This window comes from Schistocerca piceifrons, chromosome 9, assembly GCF_021461385.2.
Source record: "Schistocerca piceifrons isolate TAMUIC-IGC-003096 chromosome 9, iqSchPice1.1, whole genome shotgun sequence".
Classification (NCBI taxonomy): domain Eukaryota; kingdom Metazoa; phylum Arthropoda; class Insecta; order Orthoptera; family Acrididae; genus Schistocerca; species Schistocerca piceifrons.
The window spans coordinates 20,682,309-20,699,288 of NC_060146.1; the positions used below are offsets into that span (position 1 = coordinate 20,682,309).

Here is a 16,980-nt window from a genome sequence, read left to right on the forward strand (position 1 = left end):
CAACTACCTTGAAGAACATCATCATATTCCTGTGGAAGACCCAGATGCAAGACCCACCCAACACTTCCCACTCCAATCCTGTCACAGGCTTACCCTAGCCCCTCAGACGCCAGATCACTTGTGAAAGCAGCCATGTCACTTACCAGCTTTGCTGCAGTTATTGCACAGCTTTTGATATTGTTATGATTACCAACCAGCTGTCCACCAGGATGAATGGCCATCATCAAACAGTGGCAAAATGGACCACCCTCTGGCGCAATGGGCAGCTGAACGCAGCGAGCTTTACAACCCAGGACATCTGGATCCTCCCCTCCGCCACCAGCCTATCAGAATTGCAGAGATGAGAGTTATCCTTACAAAACATTCTCCGCTTGAAATTATCCTGGCCTCAATCTAAGATAACCTACTGCTCCCACTCACTTCACTCAACAACATCCCACCAACCCCCCCCCCCCCCCCCCCCTGTCCCCAGTCCTATTACCTCCAGCCAATTCACTTTTCTCACCCTCATTGTGCACCACTCTCTGCCGATGCACCCGCCAGTCTTTTCCTATTTCTGCTCATCTTTTCCTAGCCCCCCCCCCCCCCCCCCCCGCGTTTCTCCCACAGCCTCCTCCCAACACTGCAGCTGGCAGCCTTGACCCCTCTCCCCCATGTGTCCCCCACAACCTCCCAACACTGCACCTGGGGCAACCCAGTCCTGCCGCCTTCCAGTCCCTGCATGCTCTAACAGACAGTGCTCTTGCCTCTCGGCACCCGTACTATGCTATCCCTCCCTCTTCCATGTCCCACACCATTGTTGCTCCACACCATTTTGCTTTAGTTCAACAAAATAGTTACAGCCTGGTCAGAGGGACCAGAGACAGCTACCACGTGGGGGTGAGACATGTCTGCTTGTGTGTGTGTGTGTGTGTGTGTGTGTGTGTGTGTGTGTGTGTGTGTGTGTGTGTGTGTGTGTGTGTGTTCCTTTCTTTTCTCAAGAAGGCTTTATCTGAAAGCTCAGTGTGTAACAGTCTTTTCATTGTGCCTGCCTGCCATTCAACATGTCATCTTTATGGTAAGTAGCAAGCTATCCTTTCCAGAACTGTTGATATTATTTTATCTACAGTACTTCTGTTGGAACAATCATGCCCAAGGGAGCCAAGTTATATGGGGAAGTGGGGCAAGACACTTAACATTTCAGCACCGGCTAGCTCAGTGCACCGTAGAGCTCTGGGCATGTCACAATTGCTGTTTCTGTTAACTTGCTGATAGTTCACATGTCACGGCAGGCAATGGCATCAATATTCAAACAACAGTATGCAATCAAGCTCTGATTTAATCTTAATAAAAATATTACTAGCCCTTATCCAAGAAATTTGTTCCATAAACTGTCTTCCTTTCTGTGTTCCTCATTAGCATCGTATCAACAACATTCTGAAAAGACCCAAAACACATTTAGAGCACACAGTCTTGAAAGCTATACTGGCCCTGATATTTAAGTTCAAATACGGTTCTTGAAAAAAATTATGCATGAGCCACAAAATAAATAAAAAAAATAGACAGTGGTCTCAAACAGTGGGGGGGGGGGGGGGGGGGGGGCTTTACTTGTGAACATGATGAAAAGGTTGTAAATATGCCTGTACATACAATATGACAAAAGCAAAGGACTTTAAGGAGAAGGGAAAAGTAAGGATGAAAGCAGGTACACAAAAAACAAGCAAAATTCCTCAGAAATACAAATTTTAATTACATTCAGTAGCAAATGGTACAAACAAACAAAACAAAATTGATATTTATTTTAATAGCTATCAAGTCATATAATGATTTCAGAGCACCAATATTGACATGGTGAAGCTGTTGCTGGGAATTGGCATTAAGTGAAGAGCAGGAAAAAGGAATCCCAATTTTTCTACACTTTTACAATACGTCCTCACTGGTGCCTCTTATTTTTATGTCACTTAACACACAGCAAACACACAATTATACCAACTACAATGTTATATAGGAACTTCAATGACCTGTTCACAAGCTATACCACACAGGAACGTCAATGACACACTCTTAAGACAAGAACTTAAATGGCATATTTGCAACACACAAGATATTCAGTGACACACATTTGACATACAATCTCCAATGTTAAAACAGGAACTTATTTTATACTTTAAACAAAGGAGCTACAATAATACTTTAAACAAATGAACTTCAAAGATTTTGGCTGTAATTAAGATCCTTGCACCTGCTAGTTCCCAGGCACATACTTTACAAGCTGAGTCAGTTCACTGCCTACAAACATTTTATGAACATGTCTTACAGAAATGATCATTTTCTATCAAGCACCTTGTACTTTAGAAGGCATTTTTTAAATTACAAACTATTCTTAATTGATCATGTAGATGTATTTATTTGATGGGGCATAACAAGCATATTTTGAATCAGTTTATGTTATTAATAGTGAAGTGGATGGTGACATTTATTCACCACCATCCAACCAGCAATCGGGAAATGCATACTGGAAACAGAAAACAGGTGAATACAGAACAAAGTGTATAACCATAGCAATCATCTGACTTGCCACTGCTCTATTTCGTTTTATGTGAGCTGACATTTATGTCACATCACTATCATCAGAGAAGATCTGTAGGTTTTCTGCTACTGAACAAATTCAACACACTCTTCAAAGTTTCAAAAGCTACAAAATGGCTGACCAATCCTTATCTTCAGAAAGGATAATTCCAAGTACTACTGACAGACACACTTAATAGTAGCAAAAACTATTCCTGCCATTTGGAACTGTCTATTCCTTGTCCAAGGAGAAAGGAGAATAGGTTGAGGAAGTTTCAAAACTGAGAGCATCTCACTCGGACCATAGGAAAGATGGCCTGGTACCTAGTTTGTAACTTCCTATTCACTACATGTTTCTCTTGCTCTTAATCCATCTTTATTTCTCATTCTTCCTTCCATCATCTCAGGATTGAAGTCGGCACAGTGCTCACCAGTATACCATCCTCGAACTCCTACTTTCTGCCAGCTCACCTATGACCTTTTTCTCCCCATTGCCCTCTCAATCCGGAGTCTGAGAAATCCGCCCCCTCCTTTCTAACCTCCCCAAGAGCTACCACTCTTTCCTCACTGAGGAAGTAACTGGCAGTTCCAAAAAGCTGGGAACAGTGTTTCCTACTTCTAAAGAAGTCTACCACCAGTACTTGGAATTCTGGCACAGGAGGATGAGTTCTGGTCAGTCATTCTATGTTGTCCAGTCAGTCATTCTATGTTGTCCTAATTTTACAGCTTTCTCAAATGAACTGTCCTTTTGATACAAAACTTCAAAAGTGTCTGATAAACAGCAATATATTGGCATAAAGAATATATTGGTTCAAGGCAGACACTATTAATACCTTCTGCAAACTGACGGCAAAGATATTTCATGGATGAATATGCATATCATTTCCCATCTCGCCTGACACTTGTCTTCTCTTCTGCAACTCAACAATAAATTATGGACACAAAACTTCCCAATACATAAACACTGTAGGCAATGCCAGGATGCAATTCGGATCTTTGCCTTTTACAGGCAATGCTTTGCTGACTGATCTATCTCAATGAGCCGCACAAACTAAGTATACTGGTACCTCTCCCTCTCATTCTAAAATCCACAGAGCCCTCATGCACACCTTTCTTGGGTATAGAACCACTGTTGCAGAGTGCATAGGAAAGCTACTGTAAACTTTAGAAACTAGGAAAAGATAGTGGCAAATTAAATCTTGAAGTACCTTTGCGACTCATGACTCTATAGTTCAGTTTGTAAGATGACTGTGCATGGCACTGACAAACTTTTTGCTATTTTATTATATTATGTGGCTGTTTTGAATAATATCTCAATGATTTTCTATAAGCAGACAAGATCAGTGTAAGCAATCAAACATGTTTGAAGTAGCACCTCAACACAAAAGAAATGAGACTGATTTTTCAGTCTGACTGTGCCCTTTCATCAATATCCATCAACTCACTGGCAGGGGATGAGTAATCTATTACATATAGGTCTCCACACTCCACCAGAATTTGGATATGGCAGAGCTCCCAGTGGTCAAAAATAGCACACATGAGAAGTGAAAAGAACAACTGTGGACATGTCCAGACTTGAATCGACCATGCTTCGGAAGTGACAACCAATAACTGAACTCACTTGAAAAGTACATAAATCTGCAGGATCAGTCTCTTTCCTGATACATCAGTCTCTGGAAATGACAATTTTCCGGCACATCACAAGAAGGTGTCCATTGCGAACTGTTCCGAAAAAGTGCATACACTAACATGCCTTGCGTTATACTGTAACAACTACATGATGTTAGCTGAGCAGTTGCCTTCTTGTCACAGCAGTGTACTGGATGTGCGCTATCTGTACCCTAAGTTAGCCTAACCTGCACAATACCCTTAAAATGGCGATGCACATTACCTAAACAACACAATGGGAATACGAGAGTTACTTGACCAAATATCATGTTTGTGAGAGCTATCAATTTTCTGAATTTCTTGTACTGGTCACAACTTACCCCACACATCACTAATATGCTTTGAATATAACATCATTACCTCAACGAATAATATTTGAGACTACAGTCTAGCTGTCATTATTAATTGACATTAGGTCATGGGCTATAGTGACTGTAACTTATCACCTGTACACTGATCAACATTTACTTTCATTCATGTTTATCTTCAACCTGCAGATAGCTTCGACAACGGCGAGTTAACATATGTCTCCTCAAATGATCTCTTCTGAAAAACCGCAGCTTGCAGCGTGGACACTCAAACTGAGGGTCTTTTCCACATTCGTACAAGAAATGCCTCACCAGACCACTACGATTTACATATGACTTCCCACACGAATAACATTTAAATTTTGTGTATCGCTTTCCCTTACACTTTTTCTGCGACTGCACTGGCTGATGCTTTACTGCTCTTCCTCTCCTGGCAGAAACATCTGTAACTGTGCGGTCGACTGTCATACGTACATCACTATGATTAGCACTGCCATTACCATCAGCACCACCACTGAGTGTAACACCGCTTGTTATTCTCAAGTGTTTACCAACTTGGTCTGCAAATTTTGTTTCATGGGCCACTTGACCTATAGTTCCTTCACTGCACGTAACCTGATCAAACGCTACTCCCGGAGTTAGTGCAGAGTTAAGAGTCACCAGAGAATCTTCTTTTGTGACTCTCTCAGTATTTCTAGCTCTCTTAACAGACCCTTGCAACTGGCTATTTGTAGGATGGGCAGAAATTGCACAACAGTCAGATTCGTCAGTCTCAGTGGCAAGTAAAGGTAATGTTTCTTCTGCATCAGAAATCTGAAATGTTTCGACACCAATATTAATTTCTTCATTTAATGAGGCCGAACCTGTACCTCGATCGGAACTACAATATACAGCCAACTTCTTGTGATTGCAACTCGCTCTTATAACTGAACCTGTTTCCACACAGCTATTTTTCTGCGAGGAATGAGGGCGGGGATCCTCCTCAAATGAATTCATCATTTCCATTTCACTAGTTTCCTGAGAACATAGTGTAAACACTGACAAAATAGTAGGTTGTGAAGACTGATTTTCAGCAGAGATAAGCAACTGGCTTCCTCCATCTTCTCTCTGGGTGTGCATGTCACTAATGTACACATTACCTGATAGCCCCCTCAACTGGAAGGACTCTGAGAGCCTCAGCACACTTCCGAGGTCATCTTGTTGTATGTTCAGTTCCCCATGATACATGAAGTCCAGTAAAGCTTTCATTACCCGAAACTTTACGTCTGGCAGTATAATTATGGGGTGCTTCTCATGATTCTCAGTAAATACCCGTTCAAAATATGGACTACAGGCTGCAAGAATTACTTTGTGTGCCTTAATGGACTTTCCTTCAACACTGACTGTGCAATCAGCTAGTTTCTCATTAGCCAAGAGAGTATCAAAAACTGTCAATAAAGTTGCCTGGTGGTTGTCCCAGGTAAAATGAAAGTCAGTGCTAGGCTCCATTCTGCCAAAGTGGATAAAAATTTGCGAAGTACTGAATTTAATCAGCTATATTTTTAGTATTAAGGTGTGATTATCCAGTAAAAGAGATGCACACTCGTGTAATTAAATCTGGGAAAGGTCCTTGGAGCCCTGTAGATTACACAGAATATCAGCTTTCCATAACAGATATTCTGTGACATGCAAACTTCTTGAGATTCCAGATATTGCAGTCATTCCTTTGGTTTTGTGTCTGTTGACCTAGCATGTAAACAATACTTAATTAATGAAAAATTATCATCTTCAGGAGTGGTAGTGCAAAACGTTTACTAGACAAAAGATCATAAAAGTAATATGCCCTTACTTTTCTGTACACAACAACTGTGCACAGCTGACTTGTTTTTGAGCATGCAATAAATACAGCGACATTAATCAGCACTTTGTTAAAATAAATTAAAATGATTGTAACACTTGTAGAAATCTAAACGGCAATTAATATTTTAATAATAAGTAAGTATTTAGGTAACATGTAATACAGAAAACAAAAAACTGTATCATACAAACAAGTAACAAGTGTGAGTCACTTTTTGGAATGGTTGGTTGTTTATACAACAAAATCACAATTTCAAGCCAGTCATTATGTGAAGTGGTCAAGTGGTCTAGAGGCTCCCACATGACCCTCATGGATTTTGATGAAATTTTGTATGAACATTCACACATGTTCTCAATGAACACTGGTAAAGTTTCAGATTTAGAAATTCAATACTTTCGGAGATACAGTCACTTGTTTAAGACCATAGCACAGCTTTCTATAGCGCGTCCTTGAATTTTCAGCAACTTTGAGATGAGATATCTCTGTAAGTATTTGCATGAAAGAAACAAAACTTGACCATCTTATACAACTTTTAGAGCTCTTTAAAGTAAAATATTAAGGAAAGGATTTCTGAGCAATTTTCATACAGATAATTTGAAGCAAAGTTGGGCAAAAACATGGCTGTTTAAAAAAAATGCGAACTTGAGTTTTTTATATCTCCAAAACTAATTGTGGGATGTACATGAAACTTTGCACACCATAACTCACCAACACAAGGTCTTAGAATATAAAATTTCATTCTCCTATTGCTTTCCATTATTTCACAAATCTAGGGTAAAGTCGACGATTTTTCAAAAAGTGCTAAAAATGGGTATTTTTAGTCAAATTTTTCAAAAAAGTGCTTTCTCCAAACTCTTCTAAACTATGGTCAATAGAAAGAGCATATTCTAAACTATCTAGAAAAGTGGATTTGGTTTTGCAATGCAAGCATATAAGGCCCTAAAAAGTAGCATCATCAAAGAGGTGCACTGGAAGTGTGAACACATTTTTCTGGCACTCAAATTATACCTGAAATCTTTTATTTTGCTTTATACATGTTTCTTAATGTCTGGGATAAGTGAAATAAGAAGTCCTGATGAATAGGGCCTAGCTTAAGTCCGAATAGCAAAAGAATAAAAATAGAAACAATGTTATTTCTTAATTGTCACCTCCCCCCCCCCTCTCTCTCTCTCTCTCTCTCTCTCTCTCTCTCACACACACACACACACACACACACACACACACACACACACACACACAAAAAAAAAATTATTATTAAGAATGAATGTAAATCATAGAATTTATTTGCATAATCATCTATTTATTAGTTACCTGATTAATGAACAACAACAGCTTACTGATGGAAAAGAAGTGTATAAATGAGTTGCTATGGTCCATGGTGGTTTAAACACTGCTAGTTTCATTTCATATGAGAAAACCAGCATTCCCGTTGCCATAGGGGCCACGCCAGATAGCTTAGCAACAACAGCCACGGGTGGGTTTCTTTACCACAGGATCCCAAGCCTGATAAGGGTTTCTTTACACAGGTTCCCAAGCCTGATAGTAAAATTATTTAAGTGCCTTGTGTAAAATCAGAAGGCACTCTTGGCTTCCTTAGATTGTTTCCTCTAACCTACTTCAATTTTTGATATGCTACATTAATTTTCTGATGAATATAAAGAGGAATGGTGTATTGCCAGCCAGACGAATTTACTGATGGAGCTGGAATAACTGCAATAATGTGGTGTTCTGGAATCCAGCACTTGTCACTTCTTGATGGCCAATAAAATGAATTTGCTGGACCATGTGGATGCATAAAGTTTATTAATGCATCCCTTTGCTCTGTGGAGGTCTCACAGATATTCCCAATCCACCACACGTTTTCATAGAGGCATGCAACATATTGTCCTGGTTGGAGAGCAGACATTAATATGCCTCCTTCATTACTGTGACCCATTTTAGCTAGAAAAGATGAATGATCATTTGAAACTCTGCTGACCTGAATTGTTGTTTCATGAATAGGTAAAAAGTGATGATTTTCTCTAGTGCCTGCTAGTTTGTCCAAGTTTAAACCTCTCTTCTTGTGACACAATATTTTTTTCAATTTCATCTTTACCGACGAAAACAAATTTAATTCCATTAATGTTTTCAGAGCAGAAGTGAAACAGATCTAGGGGAGTAAGAATTTGTCCATTAAGTAGTCGTTGCAAGCTTGCTCTTGCTGCTAACCACTTTGTTGTACCTCCAATCCCATCACAAGGTGATTTCCCGTGGCTAGTAGCAAAAAAATTCCATTCAGCTGTCATTCCAAAATCACTCTTATGATAGCACAAATTTAGGAAAGTCTTGAAATTTTTATATTGAACACTGGAGCCATCACTGAAATAATGACTGTGGGATATCTGTGCAAACCGTGCTTTTATATATTTGATGAGCTCCTAGATAAAAACGTGAACTGTAATAGTGTAATGCCGCAAACAATCACTGAAAATGCAAAAAACCTAAAGATTCTACTTTCTCATTTTGACGAAAGTAGATAACAAATGGATGAATTGTTGCTTGACTATTGTCCCTGTGGAAGCCTTGCACAGCATCATGAATGATAAAAGAATAATTTTCTGCAAAATCCATTAGGACAACAAGCTCTTCGTCTTTCAGATGACATTTAAAGCCTTTAAGATGCAAGCTTTGATGCTTGGCAATGTAATGATGGCATGACAGACTCCATATTTTATTTTTTACATCTTCAATAAATTCATCCACTACCATTTGCTTCGTGTCCAGCGTGGCCGATCGGTATGTATCCATTGCTTAAACACAATAACTTCCTGTGGCTCATGATCTAGGAAATAGCTGGCAATTTCAGATGCTATAGCTTCGGGCCCGGGCACCTTTCACAGCGATGTAGCATGCACTGTTCGAGTTCAAACTGCAAACTGCCTTGCTGAGAATCTCCTTATAATTTTCACGCATACCAGCTCTGCTAAGCATAAGCTTAACATTTTGGTGAATTGCACAGACGCAAACTGCATGCATTCCGGCTGGTCCTACTGTTACACACCATTTGGGTCTAAGTTCACAAAACTTTGAGAACCCATTTTCTGGACCATTTATATTCTTATAGATAACATACATTTCCCGTAAATTGCAAAGTAACAATCTTTTCTGAATGTATGTCTTTCTATCTACAAGTCCAACTGAAATACTATCTTTTTTTCCAGGGCACACCCTACTATACCCATCATCTTCAAAAAAATTTCGCACTCTACTAGCAACTTATGCTGGTAATTTCCTGCTTTGCATATTTTCGGGAAGTGCCAGAATGCACTTTTCTGCCATAAGCTACCGAGCATTCTTCACCATTCTTTCGGACACGCCGAACTGACCTGCTGTTTGTCTGACTGTCCAACTTACAGGTGCCAAGGTTAAAATTTGCACCTGTTCTTTATGAATTGCATTCTGCATCTTGGCTTTCAGTTCAGTCAGCAAATGTGCATAGTCGGCACAGTTTCCACATTCCTTAATTTCACTAGCATCTTCAATTTGTCGGTTTACTCCCATTGCATTTACAATTCTGTTTTTAATCACATTTTGAGCCTTTTGAATTTTCTTCTTCACATATTGGGGCTTATCTCTGTAGCTTACTGTTCTCTTCATGGTTGAAATACCGATAGACAATAAGCTACTATTTAATTATTCTTTTGGTGTAAAGTCCACATCAGAATGTGATCATGAGGCTGATAAAGCTTCGTCCAAGTGTTTATTTAAGGTAGTCCTGCAAGCCGGACAAGTTTTCTGACCTGGCTTTATGTTATTAACAAGCTGCTTCTTCAACATATCAGAAGCCTTATTAGCTGCTTCAGTATCAAGAGTGCGGATTCCTGCCTTAACATTATGATTCCGCTTCCCACAGGGCTTGAAGCATTTTTTTTTGTAACCTCTCATATTGTGTCAATAACAGGGCTTCATGGTGTAGGCAAACTTGAGAGGTATTGTCCAGCTTTGCTTCAGAATGTCGGACCAACAACTCTTTTTCCTCATCACTAAAATCCGCAAACCATTTGAAAGCAGCTTTTTTGACAAAGAAAGTGACATGGCACTTTGTTCCACTATCTCCTTGCCCAATTGAACAGGAAGGTATGCTGTTCCCTTCTGCATCCCTCTCTTATCAGTAACTAAATAATGTATTTGGCCTCTAAGTGCAAATTATAATCTGCTTAAATTTCAGACAAATTGCTACTGAATGAAATAATACACAATGTATAATACCCATGAAAAAATCTAATAGGAGATATATGCTATAAAAGACACAATCAAAACAATTTTTTGTAAATTAGATTACAAACTTTGATGGTCTTACAAATCACTTACCAAGCCATACTCTGTCAAGAGAACCCACTCACTATGCTGCAAACACACCACTGAAACACTGATTGTTCAAACAAGGCTCACAATAATGAAACAATCTGATTGTTAAAGTAAATGTTGCCACTATACACTCCTGGAAATTGAAATAAGAACACCGTGAATTCATTGTCCCAGGAAGGGGAAACTTTATTGACACATTCCTGGGGTCAGATACATCACATGATCACACTGACAGAACCACAGGCAGATAGACACAGGCAACAGAGCATGCACAATGTCGGCACTAGTACAGTGTATATCCACCTTTCGCAGCAATGCAGGCTGCTATTCTCCCATGGAGACGATCGTAGAGATGCTGGATGTAGTCCTGTGGAACGGCTTGCCATGCCATTTCCACCTGGCGCCTCAGTTGGACCAGCGTTCGTGCTGGACGTGCAGACCGCGTGAGACGACGCTTCATCCAGTCCCAAACATGCTCAATGGGGGACAGATCCGGAGATCTTGCTGGCCAGGGTAGTTGACTTACACCTTCTAGAGCACGTTGGGTGGCACGGGATACATGCGGACGTGCATTGTCCTGTTGGAACAGCAAGTTCCCTTGCCGGTCTAGGAATGGTAGAACGATGGGTTCGATGACGGTTTGGATGTACCGTGCACTATTCAGTGTCCCCTCGACGATCACCAGTGGTGTACGGCCAGTGTAGGAGATCGCTCCCCACACCATGATGCCGGGTGTTGGCCCCGTGTGCCTCGGTCGTATGCAGTCCTGATTGTGGCGCTCACCTGCACGGCGCCAAACACGCATACGACCATCATTGGCACCAAGGCAGAAGCGACTCTCATCGCTGAAGACGACACGTGTCCATTCGTCCCTCCATTCACGCCTGTCGCGACACCACTGGAGGCGGGCTGCACGATGTTGGGGCGTGAGCGGAAGACGGTCTAACGGTGTGCGGGACCGTAGCCCAGCTTCATGGAGACGGTTGCGAATGGTCCTCGCCGATACCCCAGGATACCCTAATTTGCTAGGAAGTGGCGGTGCGGTCCCCTACGGCACTGCGTAGGATCCTACGGTCTTGGCGTGCATCCGTGCGTCGCTGCGGTCCGGTCCCAGGTCGACGGGCACGTGCACCTTCCGCCGACCACTGGCGACAACATCGATGTACTGTGGAGACCTCACGCCCCACGTGCTGAGCAATTCGGCGGTACGTCCACCCGGCCTCCCGCATGCCCACTATACGCCCTCACTCAAAGTCCGTCAACTGCACATACGGTTCACGTCCACGCTGTCGCGGCATGCTACCAGTGTTAAAGACTGCGATGGAGCTCCGTATGCCACGGCAAACTGGCTGACACTGACGGCGGCGGTGCACAAATGCTGCGCAGCTAGCGCCATTCGACGGCCAACACCGCGGTTCCTGGTGTGTCCGCTGTGCCGTGCGTGTGATCATTGCTTGTACAGCCCTCTCGCAGTGTCCGGAGCAAGTATGGTGGGTCTGACACACCGGTGTCAATGTGTTCTTTTTTCCATTTCCAGGAGTGTATTTTCTATAAACAGTGAATCTTGTGAATTTTCTCTGTGAAACTAGTGGTTACGTATTTACCAAGGTAGTAGGCTACATTTAAGTGTGATTAAATACTAAATAAAAACTCTTAGATGTTTAACCAACCAATTTCACATGTTTCCCTAATAACTTTAAGACAAAAATTCACAGGTTACAACACCTAGGTACTAAAATCTCTGCAATATTGATTCTTTTTTGGAAAAATGTTTTATACAATTGAATCCAAAAATTAGGTCTTCATTTTCCACTTGTAAATATTTACAATTTTGAGAAGTACAAAAAATATGAAGCTATTATTCACTGAATTCTCTATGTTGTTTCCCCCCCCCCCCCCCCCCTCTCAAATGAGAACAGTTGTATGCAGATGAACTGAACACTTACGATAATAGTAGAAGGCCTACTTCTCATAGTTTTCAAGTTTTTCTGACAAGTCTCATTGCCTATTTACCAGATCTTTTTATTTCAATTATTCAAGGAACTAATAAACATTTATTAGGCATAATAAAAGGTTTCAGGTATAATTTGAGTGCCAGAAAAATGTGATCAAACTTCCAGTGCACCTCTTTGATGATGCTACTTTTTAGGGCCTTATATGCTTGCATTGCAAAACCAAATCCACTTTTCTATATAGTTTAGAATATGCTCTTTCTAATGACCATAGTTTAGAAGAGTTTGGAGAAAGCACTTTTTTGAAAAATTTGACTAAAAATACCTATTTTAAGCACTTTTTGAAAAATCGTCGACTTTACCCTAGATTTGTGAAATAATGGAAAGCAATAGGAGAATGAAATTTTATATTCTAAGACCTTGTGTTGGTGAGTTATGGTGTGCAAAGTTTTATGTACATCCCACAATTAGTTTTGGAGATATAAAAAACTCAAGTTCGCATTTTTTTTAACAGCTATGTTTTTGCCCAACTTTGCTTCAAATTATCTATATGAAAATTGCTCAGAAATCCTTTCCTTAATATTTTACTTTAAAGAGCTCTAAAAGTTGTATAAGATGGTCAAGTTTTGTTTCTTTCATGCAAATACTTACAGAGATATCTCATCTCAAAGTTGCTGAAAATTCAAGGGCGCGCTATAGAAAGCTGTGCTATGGTCTTAAACAAGTGACTGTATCTCCGAAAGTATTGAATTTCTGAATCTGAAACTTTTCCAGTGTTCATTGAGAACATGTGTTAATGTTCATACAAAATTTCATCAAAATCCATTATGGTCATGTGGGAAACATTTCTCGATATTAGACCACTTGGCACAGAATGGCCCAGGAACCACTACAGCATTTATGTATAATTGTATAATCTGTTGATGTTTGTTAGATCTATGACACCATACCATTGCCACACCCTGTGGAAAAACTGGGCCTTGCTCAGAAAGACGTCCAAATAAATATTACTCCAACTAAAGACTACTTAAAATAAATGTAGAAGAAAAAGGTCAAAATCTTTAGATATTAAAACTGGAGTCAGGCTGGAAGATTTGAATCTGAAAACCAGATAAAGTCCTGAGATTCAACAAACATAAATGAAAATCAATACCAAGGCATACTGTTCGTCTTTCACAAACAGAATACCTGTTTGGAGAGAATCTACAAAACAGCAGTACCCAAAATCACAACATGTCAACCTGTACACTGAGAGGCAATTAAGGTTTAACATTTTCTCTCCCAGCACACAACAGAAATACTTGTTTTTCAAAACAATCTTTATACATCATTTATTTTTCAGTCCCAATTGCATATTTTTTTTAATTATACAATATGACCAGTTTCAATCTCCTTGGATTGTCTTCAGATATATATAATAGAGGGAAACATTCCACGTGGGAAAAATATATCTAAAAACAAAGATTATGTGACTTACCAAACGAAAGCGCTGGCAGGTCGATGGACACACAAACAAACACACAAAATTCAAGCTTTCGCAACAAACTGTTGCCTCATCATCTTTGTTTTTAGTTTATGTTTAGGCCTGAAGGTGGTCCAAGGAGATAGGAAGTAGTTTTACTTTAGAATAAAATAAAAGAAACTGCAACTGGACTGAAAAACAAACTACATATAAAAACTGCTTTAAATATCAGTACAGTACCTGGTTTTCCCTACAACAATTTATGTCATCTATGGTGACACTGTATTTTAGTTACCTTCACTACAAAACAGGTAACCAAAACACAAGACCAGTCACAACTAAAAACAAAATTCAAAAATTGAAGAGATCAAGAAAGGATCTATCAAGATCTAAACACCAACAGACTAGAAAGCAAAAGTATCATGAAGTTGGGTGAAGCACACAGCTTACGTCACAAGATTTGCCAAAATAAAGCCTACAAAATGGACATTATAACAAAGCAATTAAACTGTATGTTCACTGCATAACAGAAACTCCCTCAGCAAAAGAAACAAAACTGTCACTGGAAAAAGGGGTAAAAGAAAAGCCTGAGAGATGCAGTATGTTGAAGAATTGTAAAAGGAGACATAACACGGATCTAGCAAGGTAACATTTTTAACAAGTACAATTCCTGGACACTGTTAAATGCTTGCTGTCTTCTGCATGCCTTGGAAGGATGGAGGAATCCAGATTAACCATCATCAACTACTTACAATGAAAATGCAAAGTCATAGCAGCTATTTGATAAAATAAATGTCCTCAAGAAATCAAATTTGCCACACTGTGGCATGCAGTGTACCCATTCAACCTTCTCTTCAGTCAGTGAGGATTGTTAATTACCTGTCACGATAGGTAGAAATCGAAAATATAGTCAACAAAACACTTCCCAGCATTGTTGCTCAAAAAGAGACAGAAACAAATGTGTGTGCTATTGGTCAAGTTCAGCATTTCATGCTGCTATACAACACCAGGTGATTGTGAGAGGAAACCTTATGAAGCAAGCAACAGTTTGATTTAGGAGAGACGAGAACAGTTAATCAGATAAGGAGATATTCACTTGAAAAAATACTGTATCAGGACTTCCAGTGGAACATCACTTCATTTATGTATATATACAAACATGAAAGTGCACTAGTAAATGAAAGGCAGCGAATGTACTGGGGCTAAATCATACTAACAAGTTATATGTAAGGAAATCATGCAGAGATAGTGATCCCGGACAAACAAAACTGCATAACACAGCTTACTCATGCACTCAAGTTGTGTGTTTGTCAGATCATTTGCAGGAATTTTTTCCATCAAAAAGACATGAAATAAGTCAGTTTACAAGATTTGTGTACACAAATAGTTTTAGCTTCAATGAACATATTTCTCCTATTCAATTAATCACATTTAAAAACTATTTTTTTTTCGGCAAGTTACAGGTTTTTAAATATTAACTTGTCAATTAAACAAAAGGAGTTGTGCAGAATAAATGATTTTAGCAGGGATTTAAAACTTTATTTTTGTTGATGCACAGTACAAAATTAATGACCTTCAAATGTCTGACATTTAAAGCACATGGATATAAATATATAAAGTATTAAATTTTACATTTTCTTTCTGCTGTTGACTAATATTTTATTTTTTCAATACACTCACGCAGTTTCGGCATGAAGGTATCATCAAGTGCTTAAAAACGAAGCATTGGTATAAAAGTCTGGCCATTATACTAATGGAGATATTGGAAGCCATAGTAAAGAAAGTGTGGGTGGCATCATTATTTTGACCATTAAATAAAAAGTCTACTAAAGTGGACACACAGATTGTGGGTATTTCCCATTATTTAAACACACCATTCGTCATAAAACCGAAAACTGAAGGTTTAATTCAGAAGCCTTATATAGGAGTATGTACAAATTTCTGGGGATTATGTTGATACGTAAAACAGATCTCTGTTTGGATTTTTATTTAAAAGTCAAATAACGATGCCACCTACGTTTCCTTGACAGTAGCCTCGAAATATCTGTGTTTGTATAATGACTAGATCTTTGTGACTTAAAAACAAATATAATGAAGAACATAATGAAAACATTCTGCATAAAATGCCATGAAGAGAAACTTCTTGTTGATACTCACACTAGAACGGTTTCTTTAATAACACTTTGAATTCGATAAAGATGGATTCAAGATGGTTTTGTATTACTTCTGATACAGCACAACAGTCTCCATTGTCAGAGATTGAACCGAAATCTGCATTTATAAGACGCGCTTAGTCGACTGCCGTTTTTGTCACTGCGGGGCAGCACCAGACGACGATCTACAGCGATTCGCTGGTAGCTATCGAGAGGTCGACGACACGGATAGAGTCAACAAATTTAGGAAATCGAGAGCTGATTTCTCGATAACCAAAGGAATACGCATCCAAAGACTCATCCACCCGCGCCCCTTTATGTACTTCAATATGCATCTATACGTCCGAGGGGCTGTTCCTGCACTGTGCACTGCGATTACACGCATTTGTATGCAGTCAATTGCAGTTAAGTTTCTGTAATACTCTCACTCGCCATACTGAAGGTAACACGTAAAGTATCCCTACACATGTTGAAGATAATATCTAAGAAACTAGTATATAAGTCGTCTCTAGTTAATAAAGGGATCCTATCAAGGGCATACCCAGAATCTGAACTGGGGTGGGGGGGAGGTCATACTAATCTCAGGAAACAAGGACGCGAGACAACATACAGCACTTCTTATTAAGTAAAACAGTAAACCAGTGAAAAGCTGCTTTTAATTAACATTTTAAATACAACAATGCACTTGTACAATCCGAGAAAACAT

The 16,980-nt window shown here is 39.6% G+C and overlaps 1 protein-coding gene across 1 annotated transcript; it reads right to left on the reverse strand.

Annotated features, from left to right (window-relative positions):
- Positions 1 to 1,745: 1,745 nt before the first annotated feature.
- Positions 1,746 to 16,529, reverse strand: LOC124717300 (transcription factor GAGA-like). Its single transcript, XM_047244126.1, has 2 exons — positions 16,279 to 16,529; positions 1,746 to 6,248 (listed from the first exon to the last, which is right to left on the reverse strand). The coding sequence occupies exon 2, from the start codon at positions 6,009 to 6,011 to the stop codon at positions 4,686 to 4,688; it is 1,326 nt and encodes a 441-aa protein (XP_047100082.1). The 5' UTR covers positions 6,012 to 6,248; positions 16,279 to 16,529; the 3' UTR covers positions 1,746 to 4,685.
- Positions 16,530 to 16,980: the final 451 nt, after the last annotated feature.

Excerpts from the sequence above, each read along its gene's own strand:
- LOC124717300 (XM_047244126.1), bottom strand. The coding sequence starts at position 6,011 with ATGGAGCCTAGCACTGACTTTCATTTTACCTGGGACAACCACCAGGCA.